At 38.5% G+C, this 17,566-nt stretch overlaps 1 protein-coding gene across 1 annotated transcript; it reads left to right on the top strand.

Moving 5' to 3' along the window:
* Positions 1–102: 102 nt before the first annotated feature.
* On the top strand, positions 103–17,361 carry LOC113962630 (synaptonemal complex protein 1-like). The gene is made up of 26 exons (XM_027673384.1): positions 103–313; positions 1,358–1,433; positions 1,601–1,647; positions 2,966–3,130; positions 3,505–3,572; positions 3,757–3,830; positions 5,097–5,155; positions 5,553–5,622; positions 6,219–6,292; positions 6,647–6,761; positions 7,221–7,306; positions 7,443–7,627; positions 8,063–8,130; positions 9,216–9,277; positions 9,827–9,931; positions 10,512–10,615; positions 11,099–11,216; positions 11,444–11,514; positions 12,203–12,284; positions 13,218–13,280; positions 13,956–14,018; positions 14,758–14,874; positions 15,460–15,570; positions 16,234–16,326; positions 16,891–16,965; positions 17,227–17,361. The coding sequence occupies exons 1-26, from the start codon at positions 236–238 to the stop codon at positions 17,344–17,346; spliced, it is 2,349 nt and encodes a 782-aa protein (XP_027529185.1). The 5' UTR covers positions 103–235; the 3' UTR covers positions 17,347–17,361.
* The last annotated feature ends 205 nt before the right edge of the window (positions 17,362–17,566 follow it).

Genomic DNA, 17,566 nt, shown 5'->3' with positions numbered 1-17,566 from the left:
CGCTCCGGGCCGATCCTCACCGTTCCTCACCCCGCAGCTCCCGGGGCAGCGCCGGCGCCCTCAGAGCTCCGCTGGGCGGCGCCTCCCGCCGGGCTCGCGCCGCGCTGAGGGGCCGCCGCCGCCCCGTCCCTTCCCGCCCTTTTCGCCCTTTTCGCCGTCTCCCCTCAGCGGCCCCAGGGCGGGGCCGCCGACTCGCCCGCCCCCCCTCCGCCCCCCCCGGCTTTTCTCCGAGGCCATGGAAAAAGAAAACCCGTTTAAATTGTTCGTGCCGCCGCGCCTGAGCGCTGGGCAGCCGGCTGCGGCCAGAACCCAGGTGAGCGCTGGGGCCGCGGGGCTCTGTCAGGGACGCGGCGCCGTCGGGCCCGCCCCGGGTTCGTGCTGCTCTGGAGGCCGGGGCTGAGGAGAGGGCGGTGGGAGAGCGCAGGGAGGGGGACACGGGGACACGGGGACAGTGCTCTGTCCGGGGAGTCCCCCAGAAGAGCCCTGAACTGAAGCACACACACACACGTGCTGGAAAGCCTGTGCACTAAACTCATATACTATATATACTGCTAAGATTGGTGCTGGGGGAAAACATCTTCAGTTTCAATTTCAAAGCCTTTTGCTGTTGTTTCTATCAAAACTGGAGTCACCTTCTCGAGCGTCTGCTCTGAATTGTAGCTGTACATCGCTGATGATAAATCCCCGTTTGATGTAATTCAGCACAGGGAGTGAGCACTGCCCCACTCAGGTGCTCACAGTGGCTTTGATGTTTTGCTCTCACTGGATCAAGTGTGCAATGAAAATGTTCTGTTACCACACTGAATTATGTGAATTCAACAAGTTATTTTTTCATGTCGAGGCTCCTTTTGAAATCTGTTCAGATTCAAACGGGATATTCTAACAGGAGATGAGTTTCGCTATTTACAACGCGAACTTCTGTTACTAAAAACCTTGTAAAAGTACATTTTCGTGCTAAAACATGATCACGTGTGGTTTAGAGCTGCCCTTGGAAGTAAAGCAAAAAATAAATATCAACTACTGGTCTTCAAAGAAATAATTTTGCTTCCTGAGTCCTTTACCATGCACCTGTGCACAGACAGCCAAGAGCTGCTGAGTGCTCTGCATCAAAAGCTTCCCCTTTGGCCTCAGTCTATAAAGCAAACTGCAGAAGACCAACAGTTTGATAAACTGCTGTGAAGTAAGAGGCAAGCGAGTTCCAAAGGCATTACCAACACCTTGGGCTTTGAAAATTGTAGTCAGTTGCTTTTGTAATGAAAAATTCTATTTTCACATTAGCTGTACTTTTTTTTTTCTGGATTTTATAACCCTTCTTTACAAACCTACCCATAAGAAGCTCATTTTAAAATTTGTGCAGGGTTTTAACAAATGCCCAGGTGATGATTTTAAGTTGCCATTCCGTACCCTGAGCCGTGGTGAAGTCACTGATTCAGGTAAGACTAAAATAAACATTTACCTTGCTCATTCTTTAATTTTTAATATTGTTGGGTTTTAATATTCATGAGTAGTCTTAACAGTTTCATAACTGTAATGATGTTAAATACAGTTTCACTGATACTTTTTTTAGAAATACATTGATCAAAATCTTTTCATATTTCAGCTACAATGTCACAGCAAGTAAAACTTTGCTCTGAAGTAGATGAAGAGGTCAGCTAAGTATCAACTCTGCATATCTAACTTCTTGGGGCCTCTTAATTTGTTCCCAAACAGTGCCTAAAGCATTATTCAGTAGATAATTTAGGACTAAAGGAAATAGTCAGAAGGGAATAATCATGTTTTGTCTCCTATTTAAAAGTGAATCAGTTAGAAGATATCAGAGGAGATATTTGTGATTGATTGAACAAGCCTGGAGACAAACCTTTAAAAATTAAAGTGATTCCAAGATTGTTCATTATTTTTGGTTTGGGGTTTTGTTTAAATGTCTGGGAAGTCTGGAGGTTTTAATCCAAGTAAGACTTAAACACTTAGATATCTTTGTGGAAGTGGTTCTGAATAGTCTGTTGAAAGGCAGAAGGATCCTTTGGAAAACTGAAGTAGATTATCCCAGTTGTCTGGTCTGGGTTTATTTTATCTGTAAAACAATTAATTTGGTGGAGTGGTTTCCTCAAGCATTGGATTCTTTTCATAGCATCTTTACCAGCATTTTACTGCTCAGTAAAGCTCGTTTCTTTGCAGTACCTTCTGTACTTCCCATATTCAAAATGCTGTTTGCTGCCACAAAATAAAACACATTTCTTGCAGTTCTCCTACTGATATCCCCAAGGACTAAACTTCTTTTAATCCTGGCAGCTGTTAAAGTACAGTCAGGACTGTAATAATATTGTGATGCAGCCAAAACAAGGACGGTGTGAGGGGAAATCCTGTGTGAGCCAAACTGTCCCGTGGTCTCCTGTGCTGCTCTGACCTGCCTTGAGCACTGACCCAGCGTTGCTTGGACAACACTTGAACCATGTTCTAAGAGCACAAGGTTGGGTGGTTTCCTGCCTGCTCTGTGTAGGAGTTACCTGTGAAAACATATCACAGGTGCTCTTGAGCAGAGCCTCTGAAGCTGCTTTCACTGAGCTCAGCAGTGTCTGTCAGAATGAGAGGAGGGAAATGGTCTGAAGAACCTGACAGGAGGAATTTTGGCTCTACTGATAATTCTAGCAAAAGTTTTATTGGTTTTGGTAGAGTGCAGTTATCCGTTTCTTGAAGACCATCTATTTGGTGATGTCTGAAGGCAGTTGGGGGTTTTTCACTTGTGTTTGTGTCTCCTACTTTCTCTGAAATGTCTGTTGTTACAGACACAGTGGATGCACAAAGATTTAAACTTTGGCTCCTGGTCGTGTATAAGCTTGTGTCACCAGCTGTGGAAAAAAATTACTCCCTTCTAAGAGATAAATATGTTATCTGAGATAAATATGTTATCTGCAACATTATTAATTAAATAGCATTTGAGATTAAATTGTGGAACCTGTTTTAATAGAATATGGAGACAATGAATGAATTGTACTCAAAACTCTACAAAGAGGCTGAGAAGATCAAGCAGTGGAAACTGACTGTGGAATCAGAACTAAATCAGAAAGAAAGAAAACTGCAAGAAAATAGAAATATTATTGAAGCACAGCATAAAACCATTCAAGAACTGCAGGCCAGTATTGTACAATATCCATTGAATAGATAGAGTTAAGAGAAAGTGCTTCCTGATTTAGTAGGACAATATTATTCATACAATTCAGTATTGAAGAATGTTGCAGTTTGATTTGTGCCTTAAGAAAATGGTTGTTCTGAGAAGGGGTGTGCACCTCTCCTGTGTGAATGTGTGTGTGAAGAACATACCTGTGTTTCAGTTGCTTGTAAATTATCATTTATTATTATGTCTTTAATGCAAAAGATGACTCAGCATGTGAGAAAACAGACTTGTGTCTTCTGACCACAAAATTACTTTTTTTGAGAAGTCACAGTGTATTTCTGGTATTTTTTTCAGTAACAGTGTCTTTTTGTATTTGTTCCCTATGAAATTAGTTTGAAAATGAAAAACTCCATTTAAAACTGGAAGATGAGCTGTGTGAAAAGAAAGATCTCTTGAAAGAGTAAGTAGTAGAGATAAACTTTTTTTGGGGGGGGTGAAAATAATTAGTTTTCATGCTGAGAACTGTGCTGGTGTGGGCAGTTACACAGAGCTGTTAAATTGTAAAGGTTATTTACTTTGTTACTCAGGTACACAAAGCACTGGAATCTTGTGACAACATGTTCTGGTGTTTTTCCCTCTTTTAGAAGCACCGCTTCAAGGCATCTGTGCAACCTGCTCAAGGAGACCTGCACTCACTTCACAGAGAAGACCAGCAAATGTAAATGCTTTCTTAAGTTTGATTTATAAAAGTAAATGTATTTCTGGCTTGCTCTAAATTCACCAACAGAAAAAAGTTCTCACGCTGTTCCAGAAATGTTCTGCGGTTCAGATGAACTGGACGTGGCTCTTAAAATGAGAAGTGGATTTTAGGCAGCTCACAAAATTAGAAGTGAAGCCACATCTGACATGTGTTGCTTTGTAATGTTAACCCCAGAGGTTTTCTGAAGCCAGGAGCATTGTTTACAGTCCATTACAGTTTCCAGGCCTGGGAGATCTTTGGTTTGAGGCAGTGTCAGACCCTGATCAGCTGGCAGTCACTCCAGAGCAGTGCAGGTCTCCTGAAGTCTGGGCTCCCCACTGAAGGGTTTCAGTCCCATCCAGGCACCTTGAATATATGAAGACATATGAGGTGACACTTCAGGCTGTGTTCCCAGCACTCCAACAGTTTTCCAGAGCTGGCATTTCCTGCTTGGAGCAGTCTCACATTGGTGGGGAAAAAAGGTCCCAACCCCAAGGCACAATGAGTAACCAGCATTCTTCTCACTAACTGACCAAGCCAAGACAGCTGGAGAACTTAATGAAGTTTAAATTCTCGAGGGTTTAAAATATATTCTTGACTGGGGATTTTGTTTTATATGCAGTTCAGAATTGGTATTATAATCATTAAACTTTTCCTGACTTGATCCCGGGTACTTAAGAAGTGTCTGTTTCTTTTTAGCCTTAATTCTAGAAAAACCTGTGTATAGATACACTGTTCTTCTTTGATAGCTGTGTTTCCTACTGTTCTCTTCTATGATTGTTTTCTTAGGGAAAAATGGTAGCAATTACAAAAATGAAAGAAAAAAAGGAAAATATGGACATGGAGTGTTGTTACAAGTCTCTAATGACAGTTCTGTGGTCGTAGGTATCACTGCTGATGGGAAGAAATTTAGTGCTAAACTCTATATTAGAGTTTATCAAACACTAACATTTTTGATACATTAATATTCAACAACATTAATAGTATAAGAATTGATATAGTTATATAAATTGATCCAGAAGTGCACTTTTCACAGCAAAAGTGAGATTGAGAAGGAAATTTAAAAGCTGAGCTTGCTTGGTGTTTCAATGGAATATACATTTCCCCTAGATTACATAACTTTTGGCACTCTGATTCATAATTACTGGGTTTTAATAAGAAAAGATAATTCCTCTTTTAATTCATTATGCTGATTTTGGCATTCTTTTTCAAAAGAAAAACTGCTGTCCATTCTTGCTTTGATAGATGAACAGGAAAGAGAAGAAACAAGACAACTGTACGAGGAACTTCACAGCAACGTAGAAGTGAGTGACGTGGCTGGTTAAAAGGCTGGAATGGGAGTTCCTGGGGTGTGTTGGGCTGAGTTATGTGCTTTTTTTGGGATACTGTTTGTATCCATCATCTGTGTGGATCGTGTCATGTGTGATGCAGGAAGTCAGGCTTTCAGTTCCTTTTCAGAAATGATTTTTGTATTTATAAAGCCCATTGACTGAATGAAGTGCAGGAGCGTGTGGGAGGTGGATCCCTGTGATCTGTGTGGTCTGTGCACAGTGTGAGGTGACCTCCAGAACTTCTGTCTCCTTTGTGTGCTCTGTTTCACCTCCCTGGGAGTTTCTCAGAATGGCCAAGGTTGGAAACCACCTCTGGAGAACTTCCAGGGTTTCCAGTACTGAACTTCAAATCCTGAATTTTGTTTTTTAGAGGATGACAGCGGCGTTTGAAGAGCTTCGTGGGCAAGCAGAGAACGACAGATTGGAAATGAGTTTCAAATGTGAGAATTCTCTTTGTTGTGTTTATTCTTCAGGCACAACAGTTTTGTACTTCACAGCTTTTATTGACCTGCAGTGTCAAGGCAGACAGATGTGAGGTGCTCAAGTGGTGAGCAGGTGACTCTGGGACATTGGGACCCTCTTTTATTCATGCTGCCTGCTGTTCACTGCCTGGGCCCTTTCATTGTTCCCCTGGGCCAAATTTGGAACTTTATTTTTCAAAGTCCAAGGTTTCTCTGTGAATACAGTCTGGAGATCACCACTTATTTTATGTAGTTGGTGTATTTAAATGATAATAGTGTGTAGCTACAGGAACTTTATTAAATACTTGCTTTATATAGGCTACTGTGTGCCTGTTTAATCTTTACATGGGCGTTTCTGTTAGTTTCTTGTAACAAACATGGAATAATGGGCTAATTCTGTGCAAAGCTGGCAAAAAAGGTGTTTTGTCTAATTATAAAATCAAGCATTGTGTCAACAATTGCTCGTTAGGAAACGAATTGTACAATTACAAGCAATCTTAAACTGGAAAATTGTATTGAACTTGGAGTATCTTTCAGCTAGAATGTTAACTATGGATATTACTGTATCTCAAAAGTAAAAGAAGAAGCAGAAAAAATGGAGAAGCTGGAAAGAGAATGCAGACTGGAAGTCAGTCAGAAGGAAGAGCAGGTTTGCTGAGTTTTACAATCTAATACACACAGCTTTATTTGTGAGTGAAGGGGCAATGCAAGGGCCAAGGAGTTTCTGGGCATTGGTAAAAAAAGACAAAAATAACAGCTGGAGCTGCATTTAAGTCAGATTCTGCTAAATTAAGTGATGTTCAGTATCTTTAGTTTGTTAGAATTCATGTTCTGATTCTGGAGAACTTTTTCATTCATGGCTTGATCGATATTTGGCTCAGACCAAGCACCTTCTGTGACTGGAATCCCAGCAAATGTCTGCTCCTCCTCCACGGGGCACAAATGGAAATGGGGATCTGTCCTTTCTCTAGACTTCATTATGATATTATTTTAATTTTGCTAGATTTCAGCTCTTATCATACAGAGTGATGAAAAAGATGATGTGATAAGAGACATCAAGGCTCAGCTGCAGGAATCACAAACTAAGATTGCTGACTTAATAGAAGAAAAAAGTAAGAGTCCTCTCTGCTGTGTTAAAATGTGATTGTTTATAGAAGCATAGGAAACAGGATCATGATAATTTCACTCTGTTACTAGTCAGCAACAGCATTTTGGGGCCTTGCAGGCCTTAGTTTTGTTTGGAACAGCCACTGCTGATGTGGGATCAGAACTGGCAGGGTCGTTTTTAGGGCGAGTCAAGCAGTGAGGGCTTTTGAAGATTGCAAGGGGAAAACACATTGCTTGAGTTTTGCATATTTACAGTCAGACAGGTGCCACTGAGGAGGAAACTTATTTTTCAGAACTTGATTTTCAATATTTTTAAGCCATTTATATTCAAAATATTTGTAGTATATGATGCCAGTACCTTTGGTCTTTGTTAAATTCTATGAGCGTGTATCATTTTACATTTTTAGCAGCATTTTTTAGTAAATACCCTTTTTTTCTTAAATATAAGCATACATCTTTTTGCATTGAAGGAGAAATGTTAAAGGAGTCCCAGGTCAATCAAGAACATTTGAGGGCAGAGCTGGAGGAGGCCAAAACTTCATTGGAAAAGGCAGAGGTACAACTTGCTTATGGTTTTCCAGCATAAATAGATTAGATGAGTAATTGTATAAATAATTACTGAAACTTTAGACATGAAACAACTGTAGCTCTTTGTTGCAAAACATATTTAGAAATGATATAATTTTTTGAAGGTTACTCAAAAGAGCTTAGAAAACGAATTCCAGACTACAGTGAAAACATTAATTCAGGTCACTGAAGAAAAGGAAGCACAGGAGGAAGAATGTAAAAAAACTAAGGCTTTGTGTGCAGCCCTGACAGCAGAGTTTGAGACTTCTATTGCCAATTTGAAAAGCTTGCTGCAAAAAGAGCAAAATAGGTAAATTAAAAGTTTTAAGTTCAAAGAATGGTCTTATAGGTAGCAGTTTATGACAAAATCAAGAACAGTTGGACATGAAGCTGAAATTCAGAGGTTTTTTGTCACAGTGGTCTAAATGCAGAAATATTAATGTAATTTTTTTTGGTTGTGCTGGTTGATACTGGTCTATAAAAAAAATACATTTTCCCCCCTCCTCATAATTCTGTCTTTAAGAAATACAGATTTCTGTATGTAAATATTTGCTTACTTTTATGTCTGTTGTTCTGAAGCTGTAAAAGTGCAATTTGATATGTGTTGCAGGCAGATATACCATCTGCCTGTTGAAAGGCAAATGTTCTTAAAGTGCTTGTGATAAAACCTGGTCTTACTGTCCTTTAAGTTTTGAATGAAGTGTTTTGTATATATACTGGGTTTTTTTAATTACCGTTTTCTCAGATTAGAGAAATGTGAAGACGAGTGCAAGCTGCTCACCTTGGAGCTCAGAAATAAGTCTGCTGAACTGGGTAAGACTTGGAGAAAGGCAGAAGATGTTTTCTGCTGTTTTCTGGAAATGGACTGTCTCTGTTGGTTCGAGAAATGGTTTTACAGTCCCTGTACCTGGCAGAAATGCTTCAGTTTATTTTCACTCCTCTGCCTCCCTTTTCTCTGGTGGTCACTGTAACTGTGACAGCCAAACCACAGTTCTGGGCCCATCTCCAGTGTAAGACCATCCATGCAGGGCTTCTCCTGGAATCACTTTGGTTTCCAGCTCAGGCTGGTGGCACTGCAGGACTGTCTGAGAGGTGTGACACTGCTGAGCAGCAGGTCCCAGGAATGACTTGTGTAGCTCGTAGCAGAGACAAAACACTCCTGTTAAGGTTTCTGCAGACCAGCTGGATGTGGAATGACACAGGTTATCTTTAAATGCTGCTCTGATGTGCTGTGGTTTCTAGGTAGGTGCTCCTTAGCCCCCAGAGTAAGAGGTCTGTCTTCAGCACCGTTTTCCTGCTGTGCAGCACATGTCTCTAGTCCTCATGTGACAGATGAGGAATAGAATTTGATGTCCCTGTGTCCACTGAGGGCATCTGAAGAGTGTTCCAAAGTGAACTGATGGTGCTTGTCTAGATGTGACCTGGGAGAAGTCCAGACCAAACATGACCTCAGTGTCCAGTGTAAAATACCAATGTGCACATAGAAAACATTCTGAAGTTACCAATAACTGGTTTCCTTTCTCAGCATGTCCATGTGAGCACCTTCAGCAGTTCAGATTCTTTTTCTGGAACAATTCAGATGCATCAATACTTGGAGATTACTCTGTTCTTACAGTCCACAGTTTATTTGAAGACGTAACTGTGGAAAACATAATAGGCTCTGAATTTTATAGAAGATAAATGATTAGTTTCTCTTCAGATATATATTTGCTAGTGTCTTTCTTAATCCTTTTTTCAAGTCTACATTTAGATTAAGTCATAAGTGAGCTTTACAGTTTCTGAAGTTAATCCAGCAAGTTTTGAAAATCGGGTATTGCAAAGGGAAAATTGTTTTATATTGCCTGCTAAACATGAAAAATTATTTCTGTTCCATTAATTTTACATTACATGTGCTGTAGAAGAGATGACTAAACTAAAATGTGACAAAGAAATGCAACTTGAAGAACTGTCAGAAACACTGGTAAGTGTTCATTTTATTCGTCTCATGGCATTTACTTTTCATATGAAATTTCTCTTGCTTTATAAGTATCTTAAGTGCCATATATAAACACTGTTTATTCTGCCTTAATGTTTCTGGTAAACACACAATTTCAGTGGTTTCTTTGAAGGACTTGATTCTTCCCACTGTTTTTCTTGTCCTGTTCTGCTTTGTTTTGGTTTTCCTTGTTAAGGTTTCTTCATTCACACCTATTTAAATGCCACCCCCTCTGGTCATAAAGATTTCCCATTTTTTTCCTTCCTTGTAGGGAGGGAATTAGCTCTGGTGTCAGTGAACCCTCCTGCCCTGTGACACAGGCCCATGTTCTGTCCCAGAAGTCTGAGCTATATCAAGTACATTCTTAATAGAGTTTTATTTTCATTATGATTTGGTATTCACAAGTCTAACAAGAAACTGTATCAGCTAAAGTAGGATAGTGTGAAACCAGGGGTGCATTCTACCATTGTCTGTTTATTCCTTAAAATCTGCATTGAATTTTCTGAACTGAGTCTCACTAATGTTCTAAAACAGGGGAAAATTGAAGGACTTTTACTGAAGAAGGAGCATCTTGAGGCTACTGTAGAAAGTTTGCAGCAGAGAGAAGAAGAAACAAAAAATGTTCTCCAAATGAGAGAGGTCTGATAAAAGGGCAGTAGTAACATGTTTTTATAAATAGTTCAGTTACACATTATAACTTGTATACCAGAACATAAGAAATGGAGTCAGAGCAGTGCTGCACCCTGAGCTGCTCTGCTGGTGACAGAGGCAGCAGATCCTCTGTCCTAGAGGAGCCTCTGCTCCCTTGCTCTTGCATTCCCACAGTATCTGCATTAAGGATGTGTCCCATCCCTTCAGTTGCCCTTCTGTTCTGTCACACAGTACTGGAATTCTGGGATTTATTTTTAGTCTTTTTTGTTTAGGTAAATGCAAAAAGCTTATGATGTCTAAGTGAATGTCTTTATTTAAAATGATGTCCAAGAAAACTAATTTAGTCAGTAATTTTGCAGGCTGGTTAATTAGACTCAGGGTGGGGGACATGTCAGAGTTCAGTGTCTCACACCCCTTCCACAGCACAGAGATGTGAAGATGTGCTCTGGATCATCTCTGGCCTGGGTGTTTTTGGGTCCATCTGGAAGCTCTGTGCTCTCAGTTCATGTCTGGAGACTTTCACGAGTTGTAGTTTAGATGTGTCAACTCAAAACTCCTCTTTTTGCAGAAAGAAATCCACGATTTGAAGGTCCAACTGACCAGTACAGCTGAAAAGGAACAAGATTATTTGAACCAGCTTTTGACTCTGAAAACGGACCTTGAACAAGAGGCGTATGACCATCTTTGAAAATATAATATTCACAATTTTGGGGGGGTTACATAGAAGTTACTTTATTACACAATGAATGATCTATGATTGTTTTCTAATGAAAATTTTGAATGACACAGTATGACATTCATTATATACTCCTATTTATTAATTACATTTTCTCTCTTTGTGTGTATGGAGTTGTTCCATATCTCTGTGACCTGGTTGTGTTAACATGAAGAGAAGGTTTCTGAATTCATTGTTAATCCTGCTTTGAACTACATCATCTTCAACAGCCATTATATTTATATAAAAGTTGACTCGTTTTCTTTCCTTCTTCTGTTGCCTTTTTGCATCACTGTGACTTTGATGCAAACCTTAAATTTGTAGATAAAGGCCTGGACTTTTTCCAGCCTGAAGTAACACTTGATAATGGACAAATTTAACTTGAAAGGAAATTTCAAAATGCACGTTCTTATTTCCCTTGACCATTTGTTTTAAATTAGGTTAAAGAATGAACAGCTAACAGTGTGTATCAATGAGCTTTCACTAGAGAAGGAACAAATAGCACAAGAGAAAAGTGGGGTGGCTGCAGAACTCAAGAAACTGCAAGAGAGTCACGAGGCAAGTTGTAGATTTCCAGCTGCTTTTAGATGACAATAATCAGTTTAAAGTACAAATCAGATAGTAAACTGCAACGTGCCATGGTTCTGTAGAGTATCTGAACTGGTTTTTGTGTCTGAAATACAAAGGAAGCACAGTTACCCTTGTGAATAAGGCAGGTCAACGAGCTTTGGAGGCCTTTAAATTTTTTAAGATGTCACCTTGAATTTACACGGGTCTTTATTTAGGATAGCAAGAAAAAAGAAGAGAATGCAAAGCAGTTAGTTGAAAACCTGGAAGAGGCAAATGGCCAGCTAAGGCAAGTAAAACCAAATCTTAATATCTGATATTATTAAAGGAATTAGACTCAATTCCATCACAGTTAGTCTGAGTGTTATGTTCATATGCTGCTTTCTGTGATTTCTGATTAATGTTCTTTTTAGATTATATAGCTAAACGTTGTAGAAATTGGCCATTGTAGACATTTTCTCAAATTAGAGATACCTATTGCTACAGGAACAGTTTTTGCCATAGCTTTGTATTCCATAGAAGGAGCTGTCCTGTTTTGCATTAGACATTTTAGGTGGGAAGGAAATGAAAATAAAGGTTCAAGGTTATGAATTAAATGTGAAAAGGTGAAGCTGGATAAATGTCAGTCTTTGCAATAGTCTCTGTACCAGCAGTTCCAGGCAGCCTTCCATGTTTCACAGCTGCATTCTGATATTACAGCTTAGGATATATTTTCCTTTCCATACAAAATATTTTCCTTTCCATACCTTACAAAACGTGTGGACAGGTCACACATTAACTTACCAGGCTCTTTGCTTCATTTTAAGAACATTTTCATTGAACAGCTTATGAAATTCCCATCAATATTAGCAGCTCTTTTTAGAAAATAAAATATGTCTTTACTGAAAAGAAGTTAGATTTCTTAGTAAAGATTAAGCAGTAAAGAGGTTCTTAGTAAATCTTAAATATTTACTAACGCTTGTTAATTTGACCTTCAGAAATGAACTGGAGTCTTTGAAGGAGAAAATGGCAAAGACAGGGGAAGAGATTGAAAGTAAACTGGATGAAAGAAAAGAAAATGTATGCTGCATCCTGTGCTTTGTCCTGAAAATATACAACATAAGGACAGAATCGAAATGTAAAATGTTTGTTGGGTTGTTTCCTGCAAGGCTCTGCCTCGGGATGTGATCTGTGCCAGAGGGTTCTGCTGCCAGGGCTGCTCCAGGTGTGATCTGTGCCAGAGGGTTCTGCTCTCAGGGCTGCTCCAGGTGTGCCAACATGTGTGCACATGCTGAGCCCTTCTATTTTAAAAGACAGGGACCTTCCCTGGGATGGTCATTTAAAAGACAGGGACCTTCCCTGGGATGGTCACTCTTTGCTTGAAGGCTTAAAATTAGAGATTTGTTGGATTTCAGGCAAACAGGGAACCTCCTTTCCTTTATTTCCATCTCCCCACTGAGTGATGGATGGGCTCTGGATTAGCTTTCAATATATGATATGAGTTTCAGCTTAGAGAGATTCAAATATTTTTACTTCCTTACTCTAGTTTCGAAGCACACCTGGTTTTTTTAGCGTTAGAATGGATTTCAGAATTTCATTGTAAAAGTCCAAAATTTATAATTGTGATTCCAGGTTAAGACTATTGAAAATGGAATTTCGAGAAAGGCAAAGCAGTTGAAGACTGTAGGAAGTAACTGGGAAAACTCATTTTTTTCATGGATTGTAGGGAACCTGACACAAGATTGTTTTTTAAATTATGAAGTTACTTTTTTTTCCCTTCTTTCTTCTTTTTAAACTGTACAACCACTGAGGAACTGGTTCACTGCCATTAATTAACATCTTCTAGTACTTTATGGCTGGAACTCCAATCACTGTAACACATCAGCTTGTGTTTGAGTTTGCTGGAGTAAATCAGCCTGGGGCAAATGCACCTTTGAGAACATTGACAATAATCTCTAACACAGGGAGGCATTGCTAGGAGTTATTCATTAATGTTTGAAATATCTCTTTCAGATGAATAATTTAAAGAAACAGGTGGAAAATAAAACCAAATGCATTGAGGAGTTGCAGCAGGAGGTGTGTACAGCTTTTAAAAGTCACAAATACATAAAAGGTGATATTTTGTGGTGACTGTTACTTTTCAACAGGTTTTGTCTGCTGTGATATCTTTAGACACACCCATGTAATTGATAATTGCCTTTCTTATCCTAACTGAGCAGATTAAGGAGTCACCTTTGAAATTACTTGATTTGTTAAATTATCCTTCATTTGAAAATAGCAATTCCAGAAATAATATCTATAATAAACATTTACTTTTCTCATTTAGTATATGGTGTTACTTATGGACTTGTAATAAAGCCCTGTCTCAGTTACCACTAGTAGAAAAGAACTGTGCACAATTAGCACAAATTGTAATAACTTCACTGTAAGAATATATCACTTTTATATTATGCCCCTTCTGTCAGCAGCATCTTAGTTTTAATTCCCATTGTGCCCCTCGATTGTTATTCTCTGTTGCTGCCCAGGAGGAGCCTTTCAGAAGGTCTTGAAGGAACAGGATTATCCCAGGAATTAGTGGAACATTCTTTTTGTTCTGAGAATTGACCTGGAACCTGAACTGCTCCACAGAGAGTTATTTGCTTGATCAAAGCTGGAATTTTTTAAAATTCTGACCTGCTTGATGCAGTTAAACCATTACAGAATTCTATTCACTTTTTAAAGTACAGTGTTTGTTTTGCTTTATTTCAACAGAATAAGGTGCTGAAAAAGAAAATTACTGCAGAAAGCAAGAAAACCAGTGTTTATGAAGGAAAGGTCAGTTTAAATAACATCATGTAGAAGATGAGTGTTTTAAATCCCAGTGTAACTAATGATAATATTTTTCAAACACATTCTGAACTAGTTTATGGATCTGGAATACAGATTTTGCAGGAATGGGCCCATAATTTTTGGAAGGTGTTTCCATTTTTAGTCACTGAGCTCTGACTGGGCTCGTAGACATTGAGAAGAGATGGATTTCACATCCCAAGGAATTATGTTCCTGATCAGTCCCTTTCTTTGTTTGGTTGATAGTGTACTGAAGAGGATTCAGTAATCCCATTGAAATAGAAAAGCAATTAAAAGAAATACATGATTTGGGTAGAAAGAAGTGGACTTTTTTTCAGATATTCTTACGAAAAACTTAAAAGAAAAAACTGTAATCAAAATGCACAGTTGGGAGGACAACTGGGAAAATCTGAAATAGATCTACATAGGAGGGAATAAAATCTCTATTTATCTTATTTTTCCAAGGAAGTCACAGCATTTAGGGTGGCTGCTTAGGGCTCTCTTTCCCATTGGGCTCTTGCCATTGTTTCTGTGAGCATTTTCTAACTCACTTCAGGCCAAAGTTTAATTCTTTATGAAAAAAAGCTGAACTTTAAATAGGAAACAGTTCAATCATATACCTGAAAAGTAACAGAGTGTTTCTGCTCAAAAATAAGAGGTAAAAAAAAAAATCATTGGCATATTAATTCCTGAACAAATAACAGCAACAATTCTACATTCCCAAAAGGTGAATAAATTGCAGTTAGAGCTGGAAAATATGAACAAGCAACATAAGGAAACAGTTGACAGCTATCAAAAAGACATTGAAACAAAAAAAGTAAATGAAAATAAACTTCAGGAAGAGGTGAGAGATGTTCATTTTTACTGCAGTTTGAAATTTTTTTGGATGTATGATGGTTTTATGAAGCTTTATTGGCCAGTCCTTGCTCTTACATTTCAGTCACATCAACATACCTGGAACTTCTTGTGTTTGCTTGAGAGCAAAGCTTCAGCACATTAGATGCTTAAGTTGAAGTATTTGTGTATGTCTTTAAAAATAGGAACCCAGTTAAAAGTTCTTTTTATCAAGATATTGTTCAAAGAAATTCTATTGTCGGTATAAATACAGCAGGGGCAAATTAGATTATAACTTCTCCCATGTCACTGTTTTTCTGCAGGAAAAGTTAGGGCAGAGTGCTTGAAATGGCCTTGTGGTTCTAAGTGACACTTACCTGCCATGGATGTACTTTTAATCTATGTTTATTTGCCCATTTTAATAATATGCATAAAAAGTGTAGGATTTGAAAAGGTTCTTAAAAGCAAATGAAGCCTAAATGAGACTATAGATACTTTGCACCCACAGGGGGAAGAAGAAATGAAAGTAAGATTTTTAAAAAATATGTATTGTTGTTAATTGTTCATGAATTAAATGAAATTTAATTACTATCAGGTAGAAAAGTTGAAGTTGCTTTATGATGAAGCAACAATGATACAGAGAGAAACTGATATCCGATGTCAGCACAAGATCAAAGAAATGGTGGCACTGATGGAGAAACACAAGGTAAGAGATTGTTTTGATTGCTGTGATTTGTCCTGGGTGATACCAGGATATGTAAGAACCCTTCAAAATCAGCATATTATGAATTAGAAAGTGCAACTTCATAAAAAAGACCTGAGTCCAGGAAAATGAAGTTGAACACATGCTTCACTTATCATCATCTAAAAATAAATTCATCTTCAGATTTTGAAAACATGCCTCTGGGCAGAAAAATTCCATTTATCTACATTTCTAGGATTTTTTTTCTCTCTAGGCTTCCTCTGACAGCACCTAATGCAGTGTCCTGCAGTGGCAGTTTGGCCTCTTTCTCCAGGAGATTCCTTGGTGACCTTCAGCAGTTTAATGTGACATATTTTAATGTACATTTTTACTCCTCCCTTTTGCAATCTGTTTAGCAGATACCATTAATAAAAACAGCATGGCTTATGTGCTGGGACATGTGCTGCTGCACAGGGATCAAGCATTCTCTGTCAGCCCACAAAATTAATTCTGCTGGGGCATTTTCTGCTCCGTGGTTTCTGCAGAAGCCCCAGAGTTTGTTCCTGGTGCTCCATGAATCTTCAGAAGAGCCTGGTTGGAGAAAAGGACTGATGTTTGCAGACTGGGGAGATCTGGAATTGTAACATTGAGTCCAATGTTTGGTTTGGTTTGGTTTTTTTAAAACAGCATGAATATGACAAAATGGTTGAAGAAAAGGACGTGGAGTTAAAACTCTATAAAATGAAGCAGCAAGAGCAGTTCTCATCAGAAAGATCACTGGTAAGGAGGACTTTTCAACACTAAATAATGCAGTGGAGGGGCTGATGTCATCCAAGTGTAAAATAACCATAAATACCATATTTTACTTTTCCTATTTAATATTTGGAGAGGGGTTAAGTGTCTGCTTTACTGGGACTGAACAGTAAAGATCAACCCACTAATTTCTGCTTGCTTTTATTTTCTTAGAGATCTTATAATAATGTGTGTTAAAAAACCCAAACATTTCTAAAAATAAATTGGAGTAGCAGTTGGTTTCTGTCTGCTTTTCCAGAGAGTGTGTCACATTCTGACCTCACTGTCTAAGAACCTTTAGTGTAGTTGGATTCCATCCCCCTTAACCCCTGTTCTCCCAAGGGTTTTAGGTTCTTACCTTGAACACTTCTGGTCAAGTACCTGGTTCTTATAGTACTTCAGCTCTTTTTAAAACAAGCTAAAACAGAGCTTCCACTATAGGGTTGCAAAACAAATGGATTTTTCCTTTGTTTCTGATGAATATCCCTATTAATTACTGTCTCATTGTGGCCTGTTTTCTTTTTTCCCTGCCCTTTTTCTCCCTGTTTATAGGAAAGTGAGCTGTCATGTTTGAAAAGTGAACTGTCATCCCTTAAGGAACAACTGAAAGCAGAAATGGAGGAAAAGGTGAATTTTTTTAATAACTGTAGCAGTGTGGGTGACAGGTTTGGCCTGGGCTTGTGCACTGGGAGAAGCTGTTTAAGAAATGAATCTGTGCATAGAAAAATGACTTTTGAATGCTGCAGTTGTACTAAATCTGGCCATGTGTTTATATGAACTTTGTAACAGTGTATGATAGTGGACTGTGTTCTGTAATTACACCAAGAAGATTTTTTAACAACTGAATTCAAATAAAATATTTACTTCCTATCCTGTAACTCTTTTTAGGAGAATCTTCTGAAAAAACACTCCCAAAATAGGGTTCCTGAAACTGAAATGGAGCACAAGGTAACTTTAACCAAAGAAATCATTGTAGAATTTGGTCATATTTATACATGTGGAATCTAACTGAAGTTCTGTGATAATTTATGTACACTCAACAAAAGACACTGAAATGCTTTTAGCTTAAACCTTTTTTAATTTTAGAAAACACAGACTTATTTTCCAGAGATTCAGATACCTCCTTTAGATTTGGACAGTGAATCTACTTATATAAAAAATAAAAAGTCTCCTTCTTATGGAAAGACTATTTTAAGTAAAACCAATCTTGCTGTCAATGTCAGTGTCT

The sequence above is a fragment of the Neopelma chrysocephalum genome, unplaced genomic scaffold (genome assembly GCF_003984885.1).
Source record: "Neopelma chrysocephalum unplaced genomic scaffold, ASM398488v2 Primary Assembly neopelma1_183833, whole genome shotgun sequence".
In the NCBI taxonomy this organism is placed as follows: domain Eukaryota; kingdom Metazoa; phylum Chordata; class Aves; order Passeriformes; family Pipridae; genus Neopelma; species Neopelma chrysocephalum.
This window is presented reverse-complemented; position numbering and strand designations above follow the sequence as displayed.